Source organism: Erigeron canadensis, chromosome 9 (assembly GCF_010389155.1).
Source record: "Erigeron canadensis isolate Cc75 chromosome 9, C_canadensis_v1, whole genome shotgun sequence".
In the NCBI taxonomy this organism is placed as follows: domain Eukaryota; kingdom Viridiplantae; phylum Streptophyta; class Magnoliopsida; order Asterales; family Asteraceae; genus Erigeron; species Erigeron canadensis.
In genome coordinates, this window is record NC_057769.1 from 30816217 (window position 1) to 30835252 (window position 19036).

The following is a 19036-nucleotide window of genomic DNA, read 5'->3' on the forward strand; positions in this document are numbered from 1 at the left end:
TGTTGTGGACAAAGCATACGTTTGTAAACTGACTGTATCGTGCCAATAATTATGAAAATAAACCATGCATCCTTAACAATTTTTGTTCTCACTTACACCAAAAAAAAAAAAAGAAAAACCCATTCGTAACGTCATCAATAAATAACACACGAACACCGTCATTCTCAATCTCTTAAGACGGTTTCTAAAAACTTGACCTAATGCCAAAACCGATACACTACCACGAACGATGTCTCTAAATACCATTTGCCTCGATGTATTATTAGGAAACACACGTTGAAGTTAATAAGGCAAATCTATAAAACACAAATGTGTACTTCAACAAAGCACAGAACCAAGCGCAAGTTATGTTCACAAAATCAAAACCACAATACCTCTCACGAACGGTGTCCGCTATACTTGAACATCCACCAAAACGACTCTAATGAAATGATAATTGGGTTTCAACGGTCTAGCATACATAGTTACATACTATTAATCCAGTACCGCATCTAACAGTCAAGGCGGAAGGATATAAATCATGACATACAAAAAGATTATAGATGATATATTATAATTTACATGTACTTATGAGAACACATCTTAGTAACTAAATATATAGCATCACAACAAATAACAAAGCACGTTTGAAAACTAAAATTGAGAGGATCTAGATTAAAGATAGCAAGAAGTCATGTATACAAAAGTCTGGAACTTTAGTATAGTGCCAACAAACAATTAGGTATTTGATGAAACACACATTATTGATGGCACATTGGCACCACGCAATACAATGAAAACTTGAGCCACAACATATCAAGGATAAAAGAGAGCAAGAATAAAACCCACAAAAGGAGAAAATGAAGAAAAGTAAATGTCGTATTCAAACCACAAAACCTGGTGAACAAAAATGTCAGTTGTAGTTAGAATGAGATAGTCCCCCATAGATGGTGGAAGCATGAGTTGCAGCAACCAAGAGAATAAGACTGAACAGGATGGTAATTACTGCAACAACTAAAAAGATATAAAGATGGCTACATGTTTGCATTTCTACAAAAAAAAGGAGATGGCAAGAGTCCAGCTCCTTAAATACAACATTTTGCCCTTCTAGAATTGGCCACAGCCTATGTAAGATTGCATTCACATTCTTTACAATATATATAGCTAACATATTAACAAAAACTAATCTTGATTAGTTAGTCATCATCTGACAAACAAACAAGATCATAGCCAGAAAATTGTGTACTACCTGCTCGTATGTTAACCGGACGAGCAGCATCGTCCATATGCACATTAGTTGTCAATGCAGGTTCTCCACTTGTGGGTAGAGATGGAAGCGGTGACAAGATGGTAGGCAAGCTGCTGGGAGGCGGCGGCGGAGCTGGTATAAAGTAAGGTTCAGAAGGTAGTGGTGGCAGCAGTTCTGGCGAGAATGTTGGAAGTGGAGGTAACACTGGGGATACAGGGTTTGAGGTTGGTAGGTGGCTACTTGTTACATGACCTGGCACCATCCTCGGATTACTTGCTAGATCAGGAAGTAGAGATGATGTATCTCTAAATGGTCTAATATGTGTGGGTGGGGCTCGGATTTCATTGCTGGATAGGGGTCGCAGATGTGGGGCCGGAAAACGGAATTCATTTCTTGCCATAGGTCGCAGATGTGGGGCTGGAGAACGAACTATTCCGTTAGTTACAGGACGCATAAGTGGGGCTTGAACCCGGATTTCGGTGTTTAATCTTAGATTTGAAGTAGATACGGAAGGGTTTATAGTGGGTGATCTGTTTGCGATGCTTGAAGGGGTAACTGGACTGTGGCCAGACGTTGGTCGAAGATTGTTTCTGGGGGTAATTTGGCTGATGTCAGGTGGTGGTCTGCTAGTGACAGGTGTGGTCGAGGAATTAACCCTGGCGATGATGGGTCGTTGGGTAGGTGCGATAGAGGGGAAGAGTATAGTTGACACGCTGTCAAGGATTATAGGATTGGTATTAGGTGGTGGTCTGATTGGTGTAGTGGAGGCGGTTTGGAGGTTGGCGGTAGGAGGTGGTGATGGTCTGCTTGGTGGGGTTGAGAAAAGAGCTGACGGCTGGTCAACTATTTGAAGAGGTGGCTGTGGCATCCTTAAGGTTGGTGGTGGTAGCGGTGGTGGTGATGGCGGCGGCGGCGTTGGTGTTGGTGGATGCAAAGGTGGAGGTGGCGGTAATGGAGGGGGTGAAGATGGAGGCGGCGGTTGCAGTGATGATGGTTGTGGTGTCTGTTGGCTTCTGAAAAATTGGCCAGGTGAAGTTGAAGCTGTGCCAAGAGGATGCCTCATAATAGATGAACCAGAAAGCCTATGCAGTTGCTCCATAAATGCATCTGGAGAGACTGTAGAGAAGAAATGTTAAAGTCTGTCAAAGATGGATATTCTTTTCTACTATTCTTTTCAAATTAACAAAGGATAATGGAACACTAAGAATTTTAAAATAAATTTCATACGGAAAAACTCAGGTGTTTCATCATGTAAAGTTAAGCCAGGTACAAGAACAGCCAAAGAGTTGCGGTGGTGCTAAAGGTCGAAGGTTAAAGGCATGTATGCGTACATCAAAATCAATTTCAATTGTATGTTAAATTAAATAATGTCCATACTACATTATCACTTTAGCAAATAGATAGCACATGTTCAGTGGAGGTTGAATTAAAGACCATGGATATGCAAAACTTAGTCAAAAGAGAGAACATCTAGAGAACTGTAATTATATGACATGTAAAACAGGTTAATCGCATAACAGAATGATTCAAAGGGACAACCTATAGGTTACTCCTGGAAAAAGGATAAGAACTAATTCGGAGAATGTGTAGCATCAAATTTCGAAGGCAACATTTTTTTAATATCTGCTGGATAAAGGTGGGTAAATGGGCTGGTAGGTTGGCTGGGTAATCAGTCAAAACAAGGAAGTTTTACTAGCATGTAGAAATGGTTTAGGTCAAATTGGCTAGGCCAGTCGGCCCCCTTTCTAAAAATTTACGAAGAATATTATTAACACAGACAACCCAAAAGGGCCCACTTTTATAACGATTTTCATGGTAATCGTTTTGATCATATAATTTGATCATATAATGTGAGCAACTATTTATCCATTAAAGATCAAACAAGAACAGACACTCCTCTATCCGTGACGAAGTGCCCATATTGACTTTCGCGCATACTATTAGGTGCTTGCTTGTCAGTCCTCTGAAAGACCATCTTTGTCTCATAAAGGAGTTAACATTAGCCATCAGAGAATCAGAGTTCCACATTGTTTTTAACTTAATTGGAACAATTATTTTCTTTGTTTAGGTAATAAAACTGATAACTTCATAATCAGTATATGAGTTGACATTAAATTTATTTATTTTCTAGAAATGTAGACCATATGTTGATCCATACTATGAAAAGTATTAGGTGCATATACTGATTTCTAAGGATGTCTTCCTTGAGACAAGAAAATAGTCTTCATGATTATGTTTCTTGTTCAAAATAAATAGCAAAAACTATACAGGAATAAAAAACCATATTCAATAATTCTATCAAATTTTGCATAGCTATTTCAATCAAAAACAGATATAGCACCAATAACTATGTCAAGTAACCATACCCTGTTGTGTTCCTGAATGACCAAAAGCAGTATGATCTTGACACTTAGATCTGAAAGCATCTGCTAATACTTTATTCATGAGAACTCGGTTGAGATGTGAATCAATTTCGTTCTTCTTTAAAACCGAAGCAGACACTGCATCTTGACTCTTAACCTCATACTTTTGTTTTATATTAGCAATAGTTTCTGCTATCTCCTTCTCACAATCAGATTTTAGATTTTGTTGCTGCAGAGTAACAAACCCAATAAGATGACGAGAAACAAATATTAAAGGTTCGCTATAAGTTATATATATATCAAACTAAAGACTCACAGTTTCTTCAAGGGATCTGATAACATTATCCTTCATTGCATTCAGTTGCTCTGCTTCGGCTTGAAGAGGGTTATTAACACTTAACATTCGTGGGCCCACATGGTTAAGGTTATCGAGCATATTCAGTTCGGGCCCTGAAGCATTTTGATTCTGGATTCCTAAAGAACCGGGTGGTGCAAGTGCCTCAGGATCCCAAAATGATGAAGGCATGTCCGATTGGTTCTCAGCGATCACAGATGATTCATTATTGATTACAGCCAATGAACTAGGATTGGCTTGACCTTCATTATCAGCAACTTCACTGGGTGGAAGCTGTAAAAGATCAAAAGACTCGTTTTCAATTTCCTGAGAAGACCAAAAGGAGTTTAAATTCCAAGTTTACTTTGCAAGAATTAATGAAAGATGCACAAATCAAGATATCTGACAATGCAAATAACCTACCGGAATTGTTGACACTAAATGATGGGGAGCAGGAGAAGCAATTGGCTGAACCAAAAGTACTTTTTCCTGTGATACATCTGCAGGTAGTGGATTACTACTATTAGGGCCACATGAACCACGGTGGTCTCCACCAGCATGTGATTTATCAGCGCTAATGGTACCATAGTCTGCATTCTCTTCGTTGCAAATGCCAATTGTATTTCCCATTTCAATAGGGTTGCTATATGCCGCCACATCATTTGGACCAAGCTCAATAACGCTTTCAATAACATGTGAAGCATCTTTGTCATTCTCTTTATTGCAATTTCCAGTATGCGGCACCACATCATTTGGAACAGTCTCATTACCATCTTTAACAGCATGTGACCCCTCAGGACAGTCAGTGGCATCGTTAGCATTCTCTTGCTTGGAATCATCTTTCAGCACTTCCATTTCAACACATTCAACTGTCCCTGCTACATCACTCTGTATGTCATCATGCAATTGTGCCAGTATCTCTCCATCTGATTCACTCAATACAGTTGCATCAGCCCCGGCCTCTGCTACTTCATTCACCCTGAGACCATGACCTTGTGTCGAAACTTCTCCAATTGGCTCATTCGATACCAGTGTATCATTTGTCTGTTCTGCAGAGATATGAGAGATTGACAGCTCAATGTTGTTTGCAACCAGCACATTTGGAGCACTCGCGTCAAAGTCAGACATGGGTTCATCGAGACTTAGTGCTTCAATAGGGGCAGGGCTCGCCTCAGGGCTATCATGTCCGGACCCACGCAAAGGAACTTCAGTGTTAACTGCCACATGTGCTTTGGCTGCCAGTAATTTTGCCTCTAGATCTTTCAGGTGAATCTCCCTCAATCTTTCATGTTCTTCCATCATATCAGCAAATTCCCTTTTTAATATAGTCAGTTTTTCTGATCTTAGACGGAGATCACTATACAGAGTACGGATATGATTTCTATCCATATTGTAATCGTTTTCTAACTTTACCCTCTTCTCGTCCCACTCTCTATTAAAGTTGCCAATCTCATCTTGCTCCTTCCCAAAAAAATCTTTGGTTTGCTCTTTACATTTGTTTGGCTCTTCTTTATTTGTTTGGATACGTTGATATTTTTCAGCGTTTAAATTCACCCCTTGAGTTGCAGGAACAACTGCTCTTATGAGATCATCTATGTCCGTGTGTTCTAAGAATGTCTTCTCTGCTGACTTCAGCTTCTCATACACCATGTTTGCTTCATCTAGCATGCAGCTGGCATTCAAGTGTTTTTTTGCGATATTAAAGGATTCGCTCCTATCAATTTTGTTTTTCAAAATTGAAGAACCGATCCAACACTAAAACGTGATGGAGTTTATCAGTAAACATATCAAAAATGTCAAAGTAAACAAAATTTATGTCAAAAGTTCATACCACTGATATCATGAAAGCTTGTAATGTACTTTGGGCTTCACTGCTCATAATATAATTTTCAAGGACAAATTCCAGAAAATTTCTCACTATGATCTCCACATCCTCCTGCATTTACAGATCAGTCAATCTACTTATATATTATAGCAGCATAACAAGGATAGCATTGATCTAACTAGATATGCTATGTCTGGTTTCCTAAATTGCTGTAAACATCCAAACCCTATATATCAAGTAAATAGAAGTCTCTGTCATTTCTATGAGCAATAAAGTAAACGGTAAAAGATAGATACGTTGATGACTTTCTCAAGACCTATAGCCACTTGTAGAGGTGGCAATTTCAACCCATTGAGGCCTTCACTCATAAATGGGTTGACTTGGGTTGTATTTAATTTCAAATATCTTAGATGGGTCAAAATCAAATGGATGATGGGAGTTAAAAGTCAGCCGAAGTATAGTTTCTAATGCAAACACCCTAAATCGTTCTATGTAAAGATTTCGACTTAACTGTAAGAATAGTGTTTTTGTAATCTCAATCAAAGCATTAGCTATTTACAGACAAAATTATTGACTAAAAAGAGTTTGTCGGTCAACCCATCCCGACGCTTACAAAAATTTCCCCCATCCAACCAAACCTGATTTAGCCCTTTACCCGAACCACCCATCTACAGGATATAAACAAATCATATTAACAAACATACAGAAAACTTGAGGACGTTGCAGAGCTCAGAAACAGTAGGTTTTAAGAAGTCATGAAGACTTTTCTCATTACTGAAACCAGCGGACTGAGATGGATCACGGGATAATGACCGAGGCTTGTTATGTGCAGGAACCCTGGAACCCCCTGAAACAACATATCAATAACTTAAGCTACAAGTCAATGCGACACAAAATAAAGAACATAATATTATTGTTAAAAGATTTCCTATTCACCTTCATTTACACTTCCGGTTTCCCCTTCAATTACACATTTTGATTGAGACGGTTCAGCAGTACTATTGACAGTCTTCTTACGTGTCTTTATACCACCACCATCTACAGTACGTGTTCTCTTGGACGAACCCTCAAAGTAGCGGCGTCGTTTCCTTTGCCGGGGGGTCAAGATAGATACAAACTTCCAAATCGGAGACCGACCTTCCAACAACTTCTTCCAAAATACATGTGGTTGGTTTCCATCAGGCAAATGAGTACTAATCTCACCATGCAAAGGGATATTTTTACCATAAATTCCACAGTTCTGAACTCTCGTAATGATCGATTTGGATGTATCCTTGTTTTCATATTTGTGAGAAACCACGTACAAAAACTCCTCCACCACATCCTTCATAAAATTTTCTTCAGATGAGATGCTAAGAACAGATTGATTATGAAACTTGGCCAGTTTATCAAATAAGTTAGAGGCTCCCCACATGAGCAAGGCATCATATCTATTCCTTATATTCTGCGACCTACTATCAAAAGGCACGTTACTCTCAGCAAGTTTTAGAATTTTCTCTTCCAATGTAGATAAGGAATATAAACGGAAAATCATGATCTGCTCCGACTGAGAATCAATTGATAACTTCTGCAAGGCTCTTAGATCATTTGCCGGATTCAAGTCGCTGTCAAGCATGATGATAATGTCTACTGATTCCAATTTGATGCTTGAATGACATGAACGATGCTCTAGAAAGAAAATAAATCTACTCATATCATTGTTGAAACTGTTCACAGCAGTTTGCCTTTTTGATGGGGTAATGCCAGACACCACGCACTCATATGAGTCTTGACCAAACCGTTGATGAGTGTAATCGGTCAATATCACTCCAGATGTAGGAGACTCTTTTGCGGTAACAACGGTAGGCTATATTATACATATAAAAACAAGAAATCAATAAGGGTTCATGAAATGAGTTGGATTAACTTCATTGAACCTTGAAGTTTAAATGTCATTATATATACCTGAAAAAGAATAAGCACTCTTAGTTTGCGTTGTTTAACCTCTGCCAGTATGAGGTCAAGAAAATGTAACTTGCCACTTGCTTTAATGCCAACATCCAGTAACATATTATTTTCACGACCCTCCATTAATTTACTTTGAAGATTAAGATCCACGAGATAGGGATGATTACAGCACTTCAAGGAAGTATAAAAGAGTGGGATATGATTGATTAGTTACATCTTAAACAATGTAAAAATACAATAATCAGAATACCTTAACTTCTTTCCTCAAATTACAACACTAACTAGAATTCGATTAAGAAAACGGCTCCTCGTACGCAGAAGTGGTTACCTTTTATCGGAAACATGGATGTGTTTAACCATAAACGACTGACGGTTACTAGGAGTGTTACTTTCTAGATAACTTTATGTAAAATTCCTTCCATGTCAACTATCTTGACTTATTACATTTTCAATTATCGATGATCTGATTTGATATAAATAAATAACAGATAGTCAAGATTCAAGTAGCATTTGGTTTGTGGGTTTATGGATAAAGAAGACACTGATTCCCATTAAATTTCTTTGTTTGGTGGGTAACAAATGAAAAAGTAAAAACAAATTCCTACGGATCATCTCTGTTGTTCTCTCTTATTAACAAGCTTTTTTATACAAAAAAAAAACAAATATGCTTTTGCATGGAAACATGTAGAATTTGTGGCTACACCTAACTATAAAAGAAACTGAAAATACATGCTAAAAACATAAGCATAATAATGAACACAAACCCATAATATGTTTTTGAATATTTAGTAAAAGAAAGGACTTGAATCACAAAACCAAGTACAGGATGCAGAAAATAGTGCTTCTATGAATCACTAAAACAACCTAACAAATATTTTCCAAACAAATCAACACTCAGCTTAAAGCCCACAGTAGTAATAATTTATTTCTCTACTCAATTTATATGTATTACTTCAAACTCTCAATCTTCAGTAAAACCAGTGTCAAATATGGTTATAAATATTAGTAGTAATAATTAATTTCTCTACTCAATGTATATAGTGTCACTTCAAATCTCCTGTTAAAACCAGTATCAAATATGGTTTTAATTCTGTTATATCATATTTAGCTACCATGATAAACTAATGAAAAAGATAATGTAAATATGATATTTGGACGGAAGATTTGCTAAAATGGACCAATTATGATGGTTCATAGATCAACCTCCTGTCCTTTTCAACTAACTGTAACACACTGACACTTGGATATAACGTGTCTCAATCTCATTATTAGGCATATATAGCCTTTTAAGTTCATCTTTTATGTATGTGAATCATTTTCTTTAAAGTAAGTACAAAGTCGTACGCAATAGGCAGATGACAGCATTGATTGTGAGATGAAAACCAGTTTATTAATGTGATTCTAGGCATTTATATCAGTGTTGTCAAAGGCGAGCGCCTCTTGCGCCTAGGCGCAAAAGGCGGGCGAGGCGCACCTCCAGCGCCTGAAACCCTAGGCCCAAGTCAACCATGAAAAAGGCGATCAACAACGGGCAACTCTGGTAGTCAACGGCGATCAAATTGGTTAAATGGGTCAACATTCGACTAAATCATTCAATATCCGGCCAAATCGTGGCTAGATCTAATGTTTTCCGGCCAAAATGAGTGACCATAGTTGTTAAAGAAGATAAAAGAAGAGATAGAATATAAAATGGGGGAAGAAGACACAGAGTAGTGACCATAGTATAATAATTTGAAGTTTTTGGTTGAAAAGTTTGTATTTTTTGAATGATATTTGGTTTTATAAATGACATTTGATTTTTCTTTTACTATTAGTTTTCACTATATATAAATATTTTATAATTATTTACTTAGTGCGTTTTTTTTTTCCCGGGCGTGCGCTTTTTTTGCGCCCCTCGCCTTCGCCCTATTTGAGGTCTTTGCGCTTTGACATCGCCTTCGCTTTTGACAACTATGATTTATATACATAAAAATTACAAATGAAATAATAGAGCAGAGAATTACTTTGCGGTTGGACATAAGAATGACATGGAGAGCCCCCTCAACAGTATAATTTCTTGAGGATGAACAAAGGTGCATTGCATTAGAAAGTAGGGTAGCACAATACTGCTCAACCTGCACATTGGACATCGGGACAGGAACCCAGAATTCAAGAAACTTGGAAGAGTTCAATATATTTCCAGAACTCTGCAGGTTGGCAGCAGCATCATTGTTCCCTGCATTCACCGTGACACCTGCTGCTTTGCATGTTCCTATAACCTAAGGCAAGATCAAAACATAAAAACTTGATAGATTTAGCAATGTTTTAACTGCTTCTAACCATTGAAGACTTTATTAATATGATCCAGGGTAGTAGGTAATAGAATGAAAGGGAACGTATATTTTTATACAGACAATAAACATTAACAGCCGATACATGAAAAGAACATCAAAGGATTGGCCAACCTTCTCAGAAAGGTCGGGTTCCTGCTGATTCTCCAAATCATGGTTAATCCTGCAGAATAAGAGTAAGGATTCACTGTAGAAGAACTAAAAGAGATGCAAAAAAAACAAACACCACAAGACAATGGCTAGTGGCTAATCGGAGGCTTAAATCATGACCGCATCTTCTATCTAACAGCTTCCATTGATATTGCTAAAATCATATACCAAAACATGACTCCAACTTGACACAATAATAAAGATGATAGCATCCATAAGACTAGTGATTCGTAGGAACGAAACGATATTATAATGGAAATGATAAAAATACAAAGGAAACTAAAAATCAGTAACTTTTAAGAGGTAGATTCTCTCCAACGATATGCTTAGCTTAACCCTTGATCAATAAACAAATAAATCATGAAACTCGACTTCTCTCATCCCCTATTTGCTTATTCACGGAAATTACATTATTACATTATCTAATTATAACATTTGATGCCTAATTTGACCATGGAAATATCACCCTCACCTCAACCTTGTATAAAACAACTCTAAAAAAGGATTGCCCAGTATAAAACGCTACTTTCATGCAAGGTCAAAAGTTGACTCTCTATCCCCAAGTTCACTTGAACCAATTGGTACCATAAGTAGTGAGGTTTGACAAGAATACCATACTCACCTTGAGAATGATGTGTGGGAAATGTTGTTACCATTATCTGTGCAGGGACTGCAGGCATAATGATCGATATTCCGCTTAGATGGAGAGCAATCCCCACCAATTTGTTTTTCCAAATAACCACTTTCTGCAGACTTACCATCTAGCAGTTTTGTTCGACAAGGATGAGGGACATGTTCACCTTGGTCTGAACCCATCAGCGTTTCGCCCAACAATTCCGCTTGAGCTTCATTGGGAGACTCTTTCAGCTCCTTATCCTCACCTTACATGCCAAAAAAATAAACAGTAAAGCTTCAGCATTATAATGATAATAGGGACATAAAGTATTAGAAACAACACCTCCATTTCCGCTAATATTTGCTTGAACCGACTTATCTTGTGCTCTGAGATCCTTGTCATTATCTGTGTGCCAACATAATAAAAAGGTGTCAACAACTTCTTTCAAAAAAATTTAGTACAAAACCGAGATAACCTATAAAAAGACTAATATAAGTTTTCAAGCTAAGGATGCATTGATGTACATTACTTAAAATAGAAAATACTCTGGTTTAGCTACTATTTATTGTAAGAAATATTACTGTTAGATATTATTTATTAATGAAGAGAATAACGGAAAGAACATAGCAATACGATATTCACATATGCACCTAGAGGAATCCTCATTTTTTGAGGTTTAAATAAGTCCTTGTAATCACGAGCCGTACTTCTTTTCCTTTTCCTATCACCTTTCTCGGCATCCTTCCTTTCCTTCATGTTACCTTCATGAACATCATCTCCACTCATATCTATAACTGTAGGTTTCTCCTCCTTTGAACTAATGTCCGGAGAAGCAGGAACCTCATCTGACTTTTTGCCTCTATCAGATCTCCTCGAAGGAGATGACCCCATTGTTTTTTCAGCTATCTCTCTCTTCTCAGCTGGAGATGGGTTTGGCGATGTTTGTTTCTCAACGTGTTTAGACTTTTGGGTATTTGAGAGACATGCAGTTTCTTCATTCTTTGATGATGTTTCTCCATCACCTATACTCGAAAGCGTTTCTTTCTTCTTTGACTTGTTAAACAGTAAGTACATCATCCTTCACCATATGTAGAAACTGAAAATGCAAGGGTCGATGGAACATAATTGGCTGAAATAAACAAATATAGACAAAGTACAGCAGACATATTACACAAACAAAGTGGTATTTACAGCAATAGTAACAATTACGTTAAACATCACCTACCATACAACATTTGCAAATCAAAAAATGAAAAGAACAAAACAGGCATACTTTTGAAACGAGACAAAGTGTGCGACTTAATTTTGAAAGCGTTTACTAAAGTTTGGGTTATGCTATGGCTCTAACTCTGCATACAATATGTGGGCTTGTCATGAATTAATATCACATTGTTCTGCTTTGATTCTCGATAACAAAAAGCCTAGATAAACATATAAATAATTATTGATACCAGTTGTAAATAATTAATTTTGATCATTTTATGAGGTAAAAGATAACAGAAATTGCTATATTCATAAGTGTTTCACATAGATTATCCACATTTTCTTCACAAACAAAAAACCGCACGATTATGAAGAAGCAACTTGGGCTAAGTCATCAAAGTATAGTATTTTTTTGTTAACTAAAAAAATCATTCGTTGCCGTGTACCAATTGTGTTAATTTGGGTCACTATACTCTTGCATGGTCAAAAATCTGCAATATTTGTGTATAAACTTATGTGGTTTTTAGCACCATTTAATTACCCATCTTAAATTCCATAAAGAGTACAACAACCAAAAAATAGATTTTCCATTTTAAATCCACAAACACCCAAAAAAAATAAATAATAAAAAAAAAAAGAAGAAATAACCGTCGTTATATTCTGGTGACTTAAACCCTTTCGGAAACCCCCATTTTCCAAGCACAAAACTTTCTTTTCCAAACGCAATCACAAACAGTACCCCCAAACAAAACTAACTTAAACAATGTATATTGCATATATATATATATATAGAAAAACAATATATATACATATATATATACATTCAACTTAGCTACACCTTTAACCCCCGGCCTCAAAAAGAAAAATAATAAAAAATAAAAGATGACTAACAAATATATAGCAAAAAAAACTTAAAAGAGATAGATATAGATATATGTATGTGATATATTGAGGGATAATACAAAAGCTGAAGTGGTTAGGGTTTTAAATTGTGAAACATGCATTTGATTGTGAAGAAATATACTTACAAAACTATTCAAACGAAGCAACAAATATATATTTTATATTTATATTATATTCTGCTAACCAACAGAGAGGTTTTTTTTTTTTTTTTTTCTTTTTTCCTTTTTGGTTTGTGTGAAAGAGTGAAGACAAACCTATATATTTGGGCAGTAGATCATTCCGGTATATACGATTTAATTTAATTTAATCGATTTATATTTTAAGAAAATGTTTTCTTTTTACATTTTAGGAAAATGTTTTAACTAGATTTTTTTATATAAAAAAAAATAGTAGTTTTTAGTTATAACTAGTATTTCTACCCGGGCGTTGTCCCGGGAGAAAAACATAACTCTGGTGATAAAAGTTACAAAAATATTAAGCCGAAAAACAAAATTTGCGTGACAAAAGTTAAGAAAATAAAAGTTGTGGTTTAAAGTAAAGAAAATGAAACTTTGGTAATAAAAAATTTAAAAATCAAAAGTTATATCGTAAAAGAAAATAAAAGAAAACTTTCAGAGCAAAGTTTAAAAACAAATTTATATGAAAAAAAGTACAAAAGTTAATAAACTTTATACCTAAAAACAAAGTTTGTATGTTGAAAGTTTAAAAAGCAAGAGCTATGTAACGAAAGGTAAAAGGGGAAATGTAAAAAAAAAAAAAATGGTGGAAAGTTTAAAAAGTAAAAGTTATGTAGTAAAAAAAAAGAAAATAAAGGTCGTTAAGTCCGTCACCTAACAGTCGTTAAGTCTGTTACCTAACCGTCGTTAAGTCCGTTAATTATATTGGATGCTTTAAAGGCTTGTACCTTATGCTAAAGGGGGAGTACTTTTAGCTACAGTAACTCCCCCTCACATTCCAACTTTAGTTTTTAGTATATATATATAATTTGAGGACACCACGGTGACATCCAACTAGGTAGTTTTAGCAGTTAGCATTCGAGACACTAAAGTGGCATCCAACTAGGTAGTTTGGAGAGTTTGAACTACGTATATCTGGGATGAAATTCAAGACTCTCAAAAACCTCCGAATAATTCACTCCTACAAATGTAAGAAGTGATATTCGAACCCTGATGGATTTTTCCTCAAGATCAAAGACCTTACCAATGTACCACCAACCTATTGGCTAACTAAATTATTATTATCTATGTATAAACACTAGCTTGGTACACGCATAACACGGTGACGATAACGGCAGTGTGGCGATGACAACGGATGGTGATGGTTGTGACGACGTCAAATGGTGTAGGTAACTGATATAAATGTGTTTGATTTAAAGAAAATAGTAGAGATATTTTATAATATAAAGATTAATGGTATAATTTAATAATGGTGATTTAACTTATTAAGGGTAATTTGGTCAACACACATGTCTCAATATTTAAAAAATTTAAACATGAAGGTTGTATAGTAATATAGATATATAATCAATGTCATGTTAAAACTATAATATTTTGTACTTCTCGTTGTAGCTTAATAGTTAATCACTAGTTTTACATGTTGTAGGTCTCGAGTTCGAGACATGGGAAAAACATTTAAAAGGAATTTCACAAATAAAGTATTCAATTAAACAAGTTTGAGTCCTGCAGAGGGGACAATATTTTATCCCAATTAAATGTCATGTCTTTGGGCGGTTTAATTGGGGGTTTCTCCTCCTACTAAGTATTGAGGGTGAGGGACTCTTTAGTGCGGACCCGGTTAAGACAACGTAAATTAGATCATCTGTTGCATGCAAATGATCCACACCTTTTAAAACATTTCGTGTGAATAGTAAAGTTATTTGTCTTGTAGCTGGCTTAGTAGCTTGTCTGCTTGTTTGGAATTATTTTTTTATTTTATTAACATGTTATTAAGCTGTCATCCTTTTTTTTTTCCAACATTTTAGTACTTAACAATTTAGCTATTCAGTTTTAATTTTTTGTTTTATCATTAAACTTTTATGTATGATAAATTAATTATTATTTTTAGAACTCATAATATTACAATATTTTTTTTTCCACCATCAAATTTGTTAGGTTCTTATTTTTTTTTCTCCACCAAAAATTGTATTTAAGGTTTACGATTTTAACCATGTGTTTTTTCTTAATCTGATGGTAATCGATGACATGTTAACATTTGTGACCCGCATTCAAATTAAAGTCTAGTCGTTATCATCGGCCAACGGCTGGATATAACACTAGTTTATTAAATATATATTGTATATTTGTTTGGTCAATTACGTTGGGTTTTTCAAAAGTCTTGTATTTTATTCTAGATATTTGTGTAATGTAAAAGTAGGAATAACAGTAGCATTATATATTTTTATTTCATTGTGATTGCAACTTAAAATATATGTCTATGTGGATTGGTATTTGAAAAACTTAAGATTTTGATATTTTAGATTCAAATTTTGGTGTGATCCAAATGATCTCAAAAGAGGTTTTTCATAGGTTATAAAAGTTCACTATTATCAATTTTGATTAGTTAGTTAAATCATAGTTAATACAAAGTAAATTATTGTACTAAAACACATCTTACTCACATCATTTTTTAGAAAATATTAGTAACTAACTATATTTTTTCTGACTTAAGAAAAAACATGAAAGAAAGGATGCCAGCCTTTTTTTCACACTCCTTTAGTTTTCTATGTGAAAAAATAATAACCTCTTTTTTGAAAAAAAACCTTAGTATTTCATGTCATTAGTTTTTTAGAAAAAATTGACAAAAAAAAAAAAATAGCGTTGAGAAATGCAATAATAAGTATATTTACAGAAGCCAAAATCATGTTCTTAACATTGTATTCTTTTCGATTTCATTTCTTTAGCCTTTCATATGAAAGTTTAATTCGTGAAGTTTATTATTATTTTTATTTCAAAAGAACAAGTTTGTTAAATGAAAAGCCCATTTACTTTTAAACATTTTTTTTATCCCTTGGCATTTCTAACCTTCTAAGTTCTAAATCATCTTTTCCAAGTCCGCTGGTTGTGCCAGGCCCATCTAGAAGTTTGGCAGAGGCCTCTTCTAGATGTTTTGAGGAAAGACTAAAATGCAATTTCTTTTGGAACTCCCAAAATTAATGTGGGCTTTTTCCTAAATATTATTTTGCTTCAAATGTCACAGAACTTGAAAATGCTACACCTATCTCATTCCTTATCATTCTGAACTTACTAGAATGGTCTCATTCCTATATAATTCTTAACTTACTTAAGTTCAAACTTTCTAAACATCGTGGGGTAATTAATAAAAGAGTCCGGAATTAGACACAAGAATACCCAAATTAAACCATGTACATTTGAGTTAAGTATTTATCTTCTTTAAATAACCCGAACAAGAAAAAAAAATTTGTTTAGCCTTCATATAGCTAAATGATCAAAATCATACAATCTCAATTATTTAAAATTATTTTTTGGTTAAATACTACTTGTAAAATATGATTACAGTTAATTACCTAATCAAAAATGATTAGTACATATGACTATATGATAAACCTACAAAATATATATATATATATATATATATATATATATATATATATATATATATAAATTTAGTGCTGACATATGATATGATCATTGGTTTGGATTCAGAATAAGAAAAAAATATATATCTAAGACAATTTATTATTCGAATATTAGAGACTGCTATATATTTAAGCAATGTTTGTAATTAGTCTTGTATATAAATACATCACCACCCAGTATCGACAAACAAACTTATGATTAAGTGGATTGTGGTATAACAAGTTGCATATTTTGTAAAATGTACATTTGGAGTCATCTTCGGTTCTTCACATGTCCTTCTATATCTATATATCTATATTATATTATTAAAAAAACATCCCTTATTGAAAGTTCCATGGAGAATTATCTAAAATGTTCTTAAAGATTGAATTTACTTTTAAAATATCCTCATTAACTCTTTACATCAATTACTTTTACATATATTATCTACACCACTCGACGTTGTTTTTATCACCAACAACCGCTCCTATCATCACACTGTTATTGTCATGACCACCGTCGCATTGTGTAAGTAACGTGTTAGATTAAATAAAAAAAAATACTTACAAATGTGATACTTCCCACAACTTAATGCCTTAGTTGTCATCAAAGAGTGATACTTCAAATGTAAGATCCAACCAATTGCGACTTATATTCCTCGCATTAAGATGTTCATTCATGATCCTTGGCATCTCGATCGAACTATCAACCATGTTCATCTCTTATTGAATGCACGTTATATATGAACTTTATTATCCACCTTTCTTGATAGTTGTATGTTTGACGGTTTCGAGTATATTAATTTAAATCTCATTTGTAGTTTGTCACCCACAGGAAAATAGTCATTGGTAATGATAAGAGTTACGAGTAATTGATTGTTACCCACAAATGGCTCTTAAGGTTCCTTGTTTTAGCATGTTTAGTTTTGTTCTCCTACGTATTGATGACTCGAAAATATTAGGCAAACGTACCATTATTCCTATTTGATCTCTTGAAGCAACCAATATATCAGATAATTATGTCCTAACCTAGACAACGGTGCAAAATGATTAACTCAGAGTATTACCAATTTAAAGGATGGAAAAAAAAAATCATTTACCACTTCATATTAGACTATGGCTTTTCTAATTATCTATATCCAATACATATTGGTTTGTTACATATGCAATATCGATATCTATTGACTCTTATATAGAATGGTGCGAAATGATTAATTCAGAGTATTAACAATTTAAAGGATGGAAAGAAATCATTTACAACTTCATAACAAATTTTTCTGATTATCTATTAACAAATCAAATACATCTTGGTTTATTACTTTATTACATATATGCAATATCGATATCTATGACTATATCTAGTTTTTCCTTAAGAGTTCATAGTTGTTTGTAATATGCAATTGTGTGCTAATAAATTAAACCTATCAATAATATATACTATTACTTTAAAATGACATCAAACCACAAGATTCTGTGATCACATTTTGAAATACAACAGTTTTATTATTTGAACTATATCCCACATCGGCCAGTGAACAATCTTTGAGGTACTTTATAAACCCAATATGGAGAACATTTGTCACCGGGCTTGGTAGCGCTTGCCTGTAACTCAAGTGAGGGTATTAAGTTGGTTTGAACATTGATCTAGCCCGGCTCAGATTGGTTCTGCTGGAGCATAAACTGGCTTGCCCATTCCAAGTCATGAGTTGAACCATGTGGCTTGAGCGAAGGCTCGGGTTACATGATTACTAAAGTAGGGGGAACTGCGTTAGGCTGGTTTCACAGAGCTGCGAATACCCCTCGCTCATGACAGTGGAAGGATAACGAGTCGGAGCTCCACGGGACCGTATAATCTGTCGGGCTGCTTCAAATGAACAACCATCTTTTTGCTTTCATTTTTTTTCGCGTCAGTCAAGGTGGTTCGTTGAAAGCTGACATCCAAAAGTTGAAGATTACAACTGGTCACGAACCTGTCATCTACGAGAAAAGAATTGCATCAAATGCTACTCTTATATTGCATCATCAACCACACCGTCGCCACATTGTGCGAGTACGATGATAGTATAAGTTTAATAAAGTAATGTTAAGTGTCTGCCATATATAGTTATATACGACCTCTATTATCTATATAACAAAACAAGTAAATGGGGAGATACCTCTGATCAGGTGACTTGAAGAAAGTTGAGTTGTTTAACCGGTATCTATATGTCTATTTCTTAGATTTCTTTTAGACAATTTCATCTAAAAAGGTTAAATTTTTTCCTAGATTTTTAGAATGACCTACCAGTCTACCACTTGAAAATGGGTTACTAGAGAACAAAACCAGTATCAATAGAAAAAAATGCTACTTAAGTAAAATACAAACAGATGATGTTAAAAGAATACTTGCTAAAAGAAATTGGACATTAGCTAGTTCATCAGCCGGCTCTTGATGCAACCTTCAATCTAAAATAATTGTTTTAATTTGTTTTTTCATTGTCATTTAACCTTTTTTTAAACATATCATGATCACCTAATCTACACATTCTATTCTAGCTATGTGCTTAATCACTTATTCTCCATT

General features: G+C 34.7%; 1 protein-coding gene across 3 annotated transcripts; it reads right to left on the reverse strand.

The window, feature by feature from the left end:
• Positions 1-840: 840 nt before the first annotated feature.
• Positions 841-13058, reverse strand: LOC122581373 (helicase protein MOM1-like). 3 transcript variants are annotated; one of them, XM_043753596.1, is made up of 14 exons: positions 13025-13058; positions 11444-11889; positions 11136-11198; positions 10800-11058; positions 10142-10190; positions 9701-9955; positions 7695-7868; positions 6687-7596; positions 6455-6597; positions 5757-5861; positions 4349-5680; positions 3908-4252; positions 3595-3820; positions 841-2344 (listed from the first exon to the last, which is right to left on the reverse strand). In XM_043753596.1, the coding sequence occupies exons 2-14, from the start codon at positions 11868-11870 to the stop codon at positions 1176-1178; spliced, it is 5457 nt and encodes a 1818-aa protein (XP_043609531.1). In that variant the 5' UTR covers positions 11871-11889; positions 13025-13058; the 3' UTR covers positions 841-1175. The 3 variants fall into 3 exon arrangements, with proteins under 3 accessions (XP_043609531.1, XP_043609532.1, XP_043609530.1); XM_043753597.1 differs by lacking the exon at positions 13025-13058 and having other exon boundaries at positions 3908-4219; positions 11444-12345; XM_043753595.1 differs by lacking the exon at positions 13025-13058 and having other exon boundaries at positions 11444-12345.
• Positions 13059-19036: the final 5978 nt, after the last annotated feature.

Bases quoted from the DNA above. Each gene is read 5' to 3' on its own strand.
- LOC122581373 (XM_043753596.1), bottom strand. From the start codon at position 11,870: ATGATGTACTTACTGTTTAACAAGTCAAAGAAGAAAGAAACGCTTTCG. The intron at 9,956-10,141 runs GTTGGCCAATCC...ATCTTGCCTTAG, and splicing joins AACCCGACCTTTCTGAGAAG to GTTATAGGAACATGCAAAGC. The intron at 5,681-5,756 runs GTATGAACTTTT...ATCACGTTTTAG, and splicing joins AAGCTTTCATGATATCAGTG to TGTTGGATCGGTTCTTCAAT.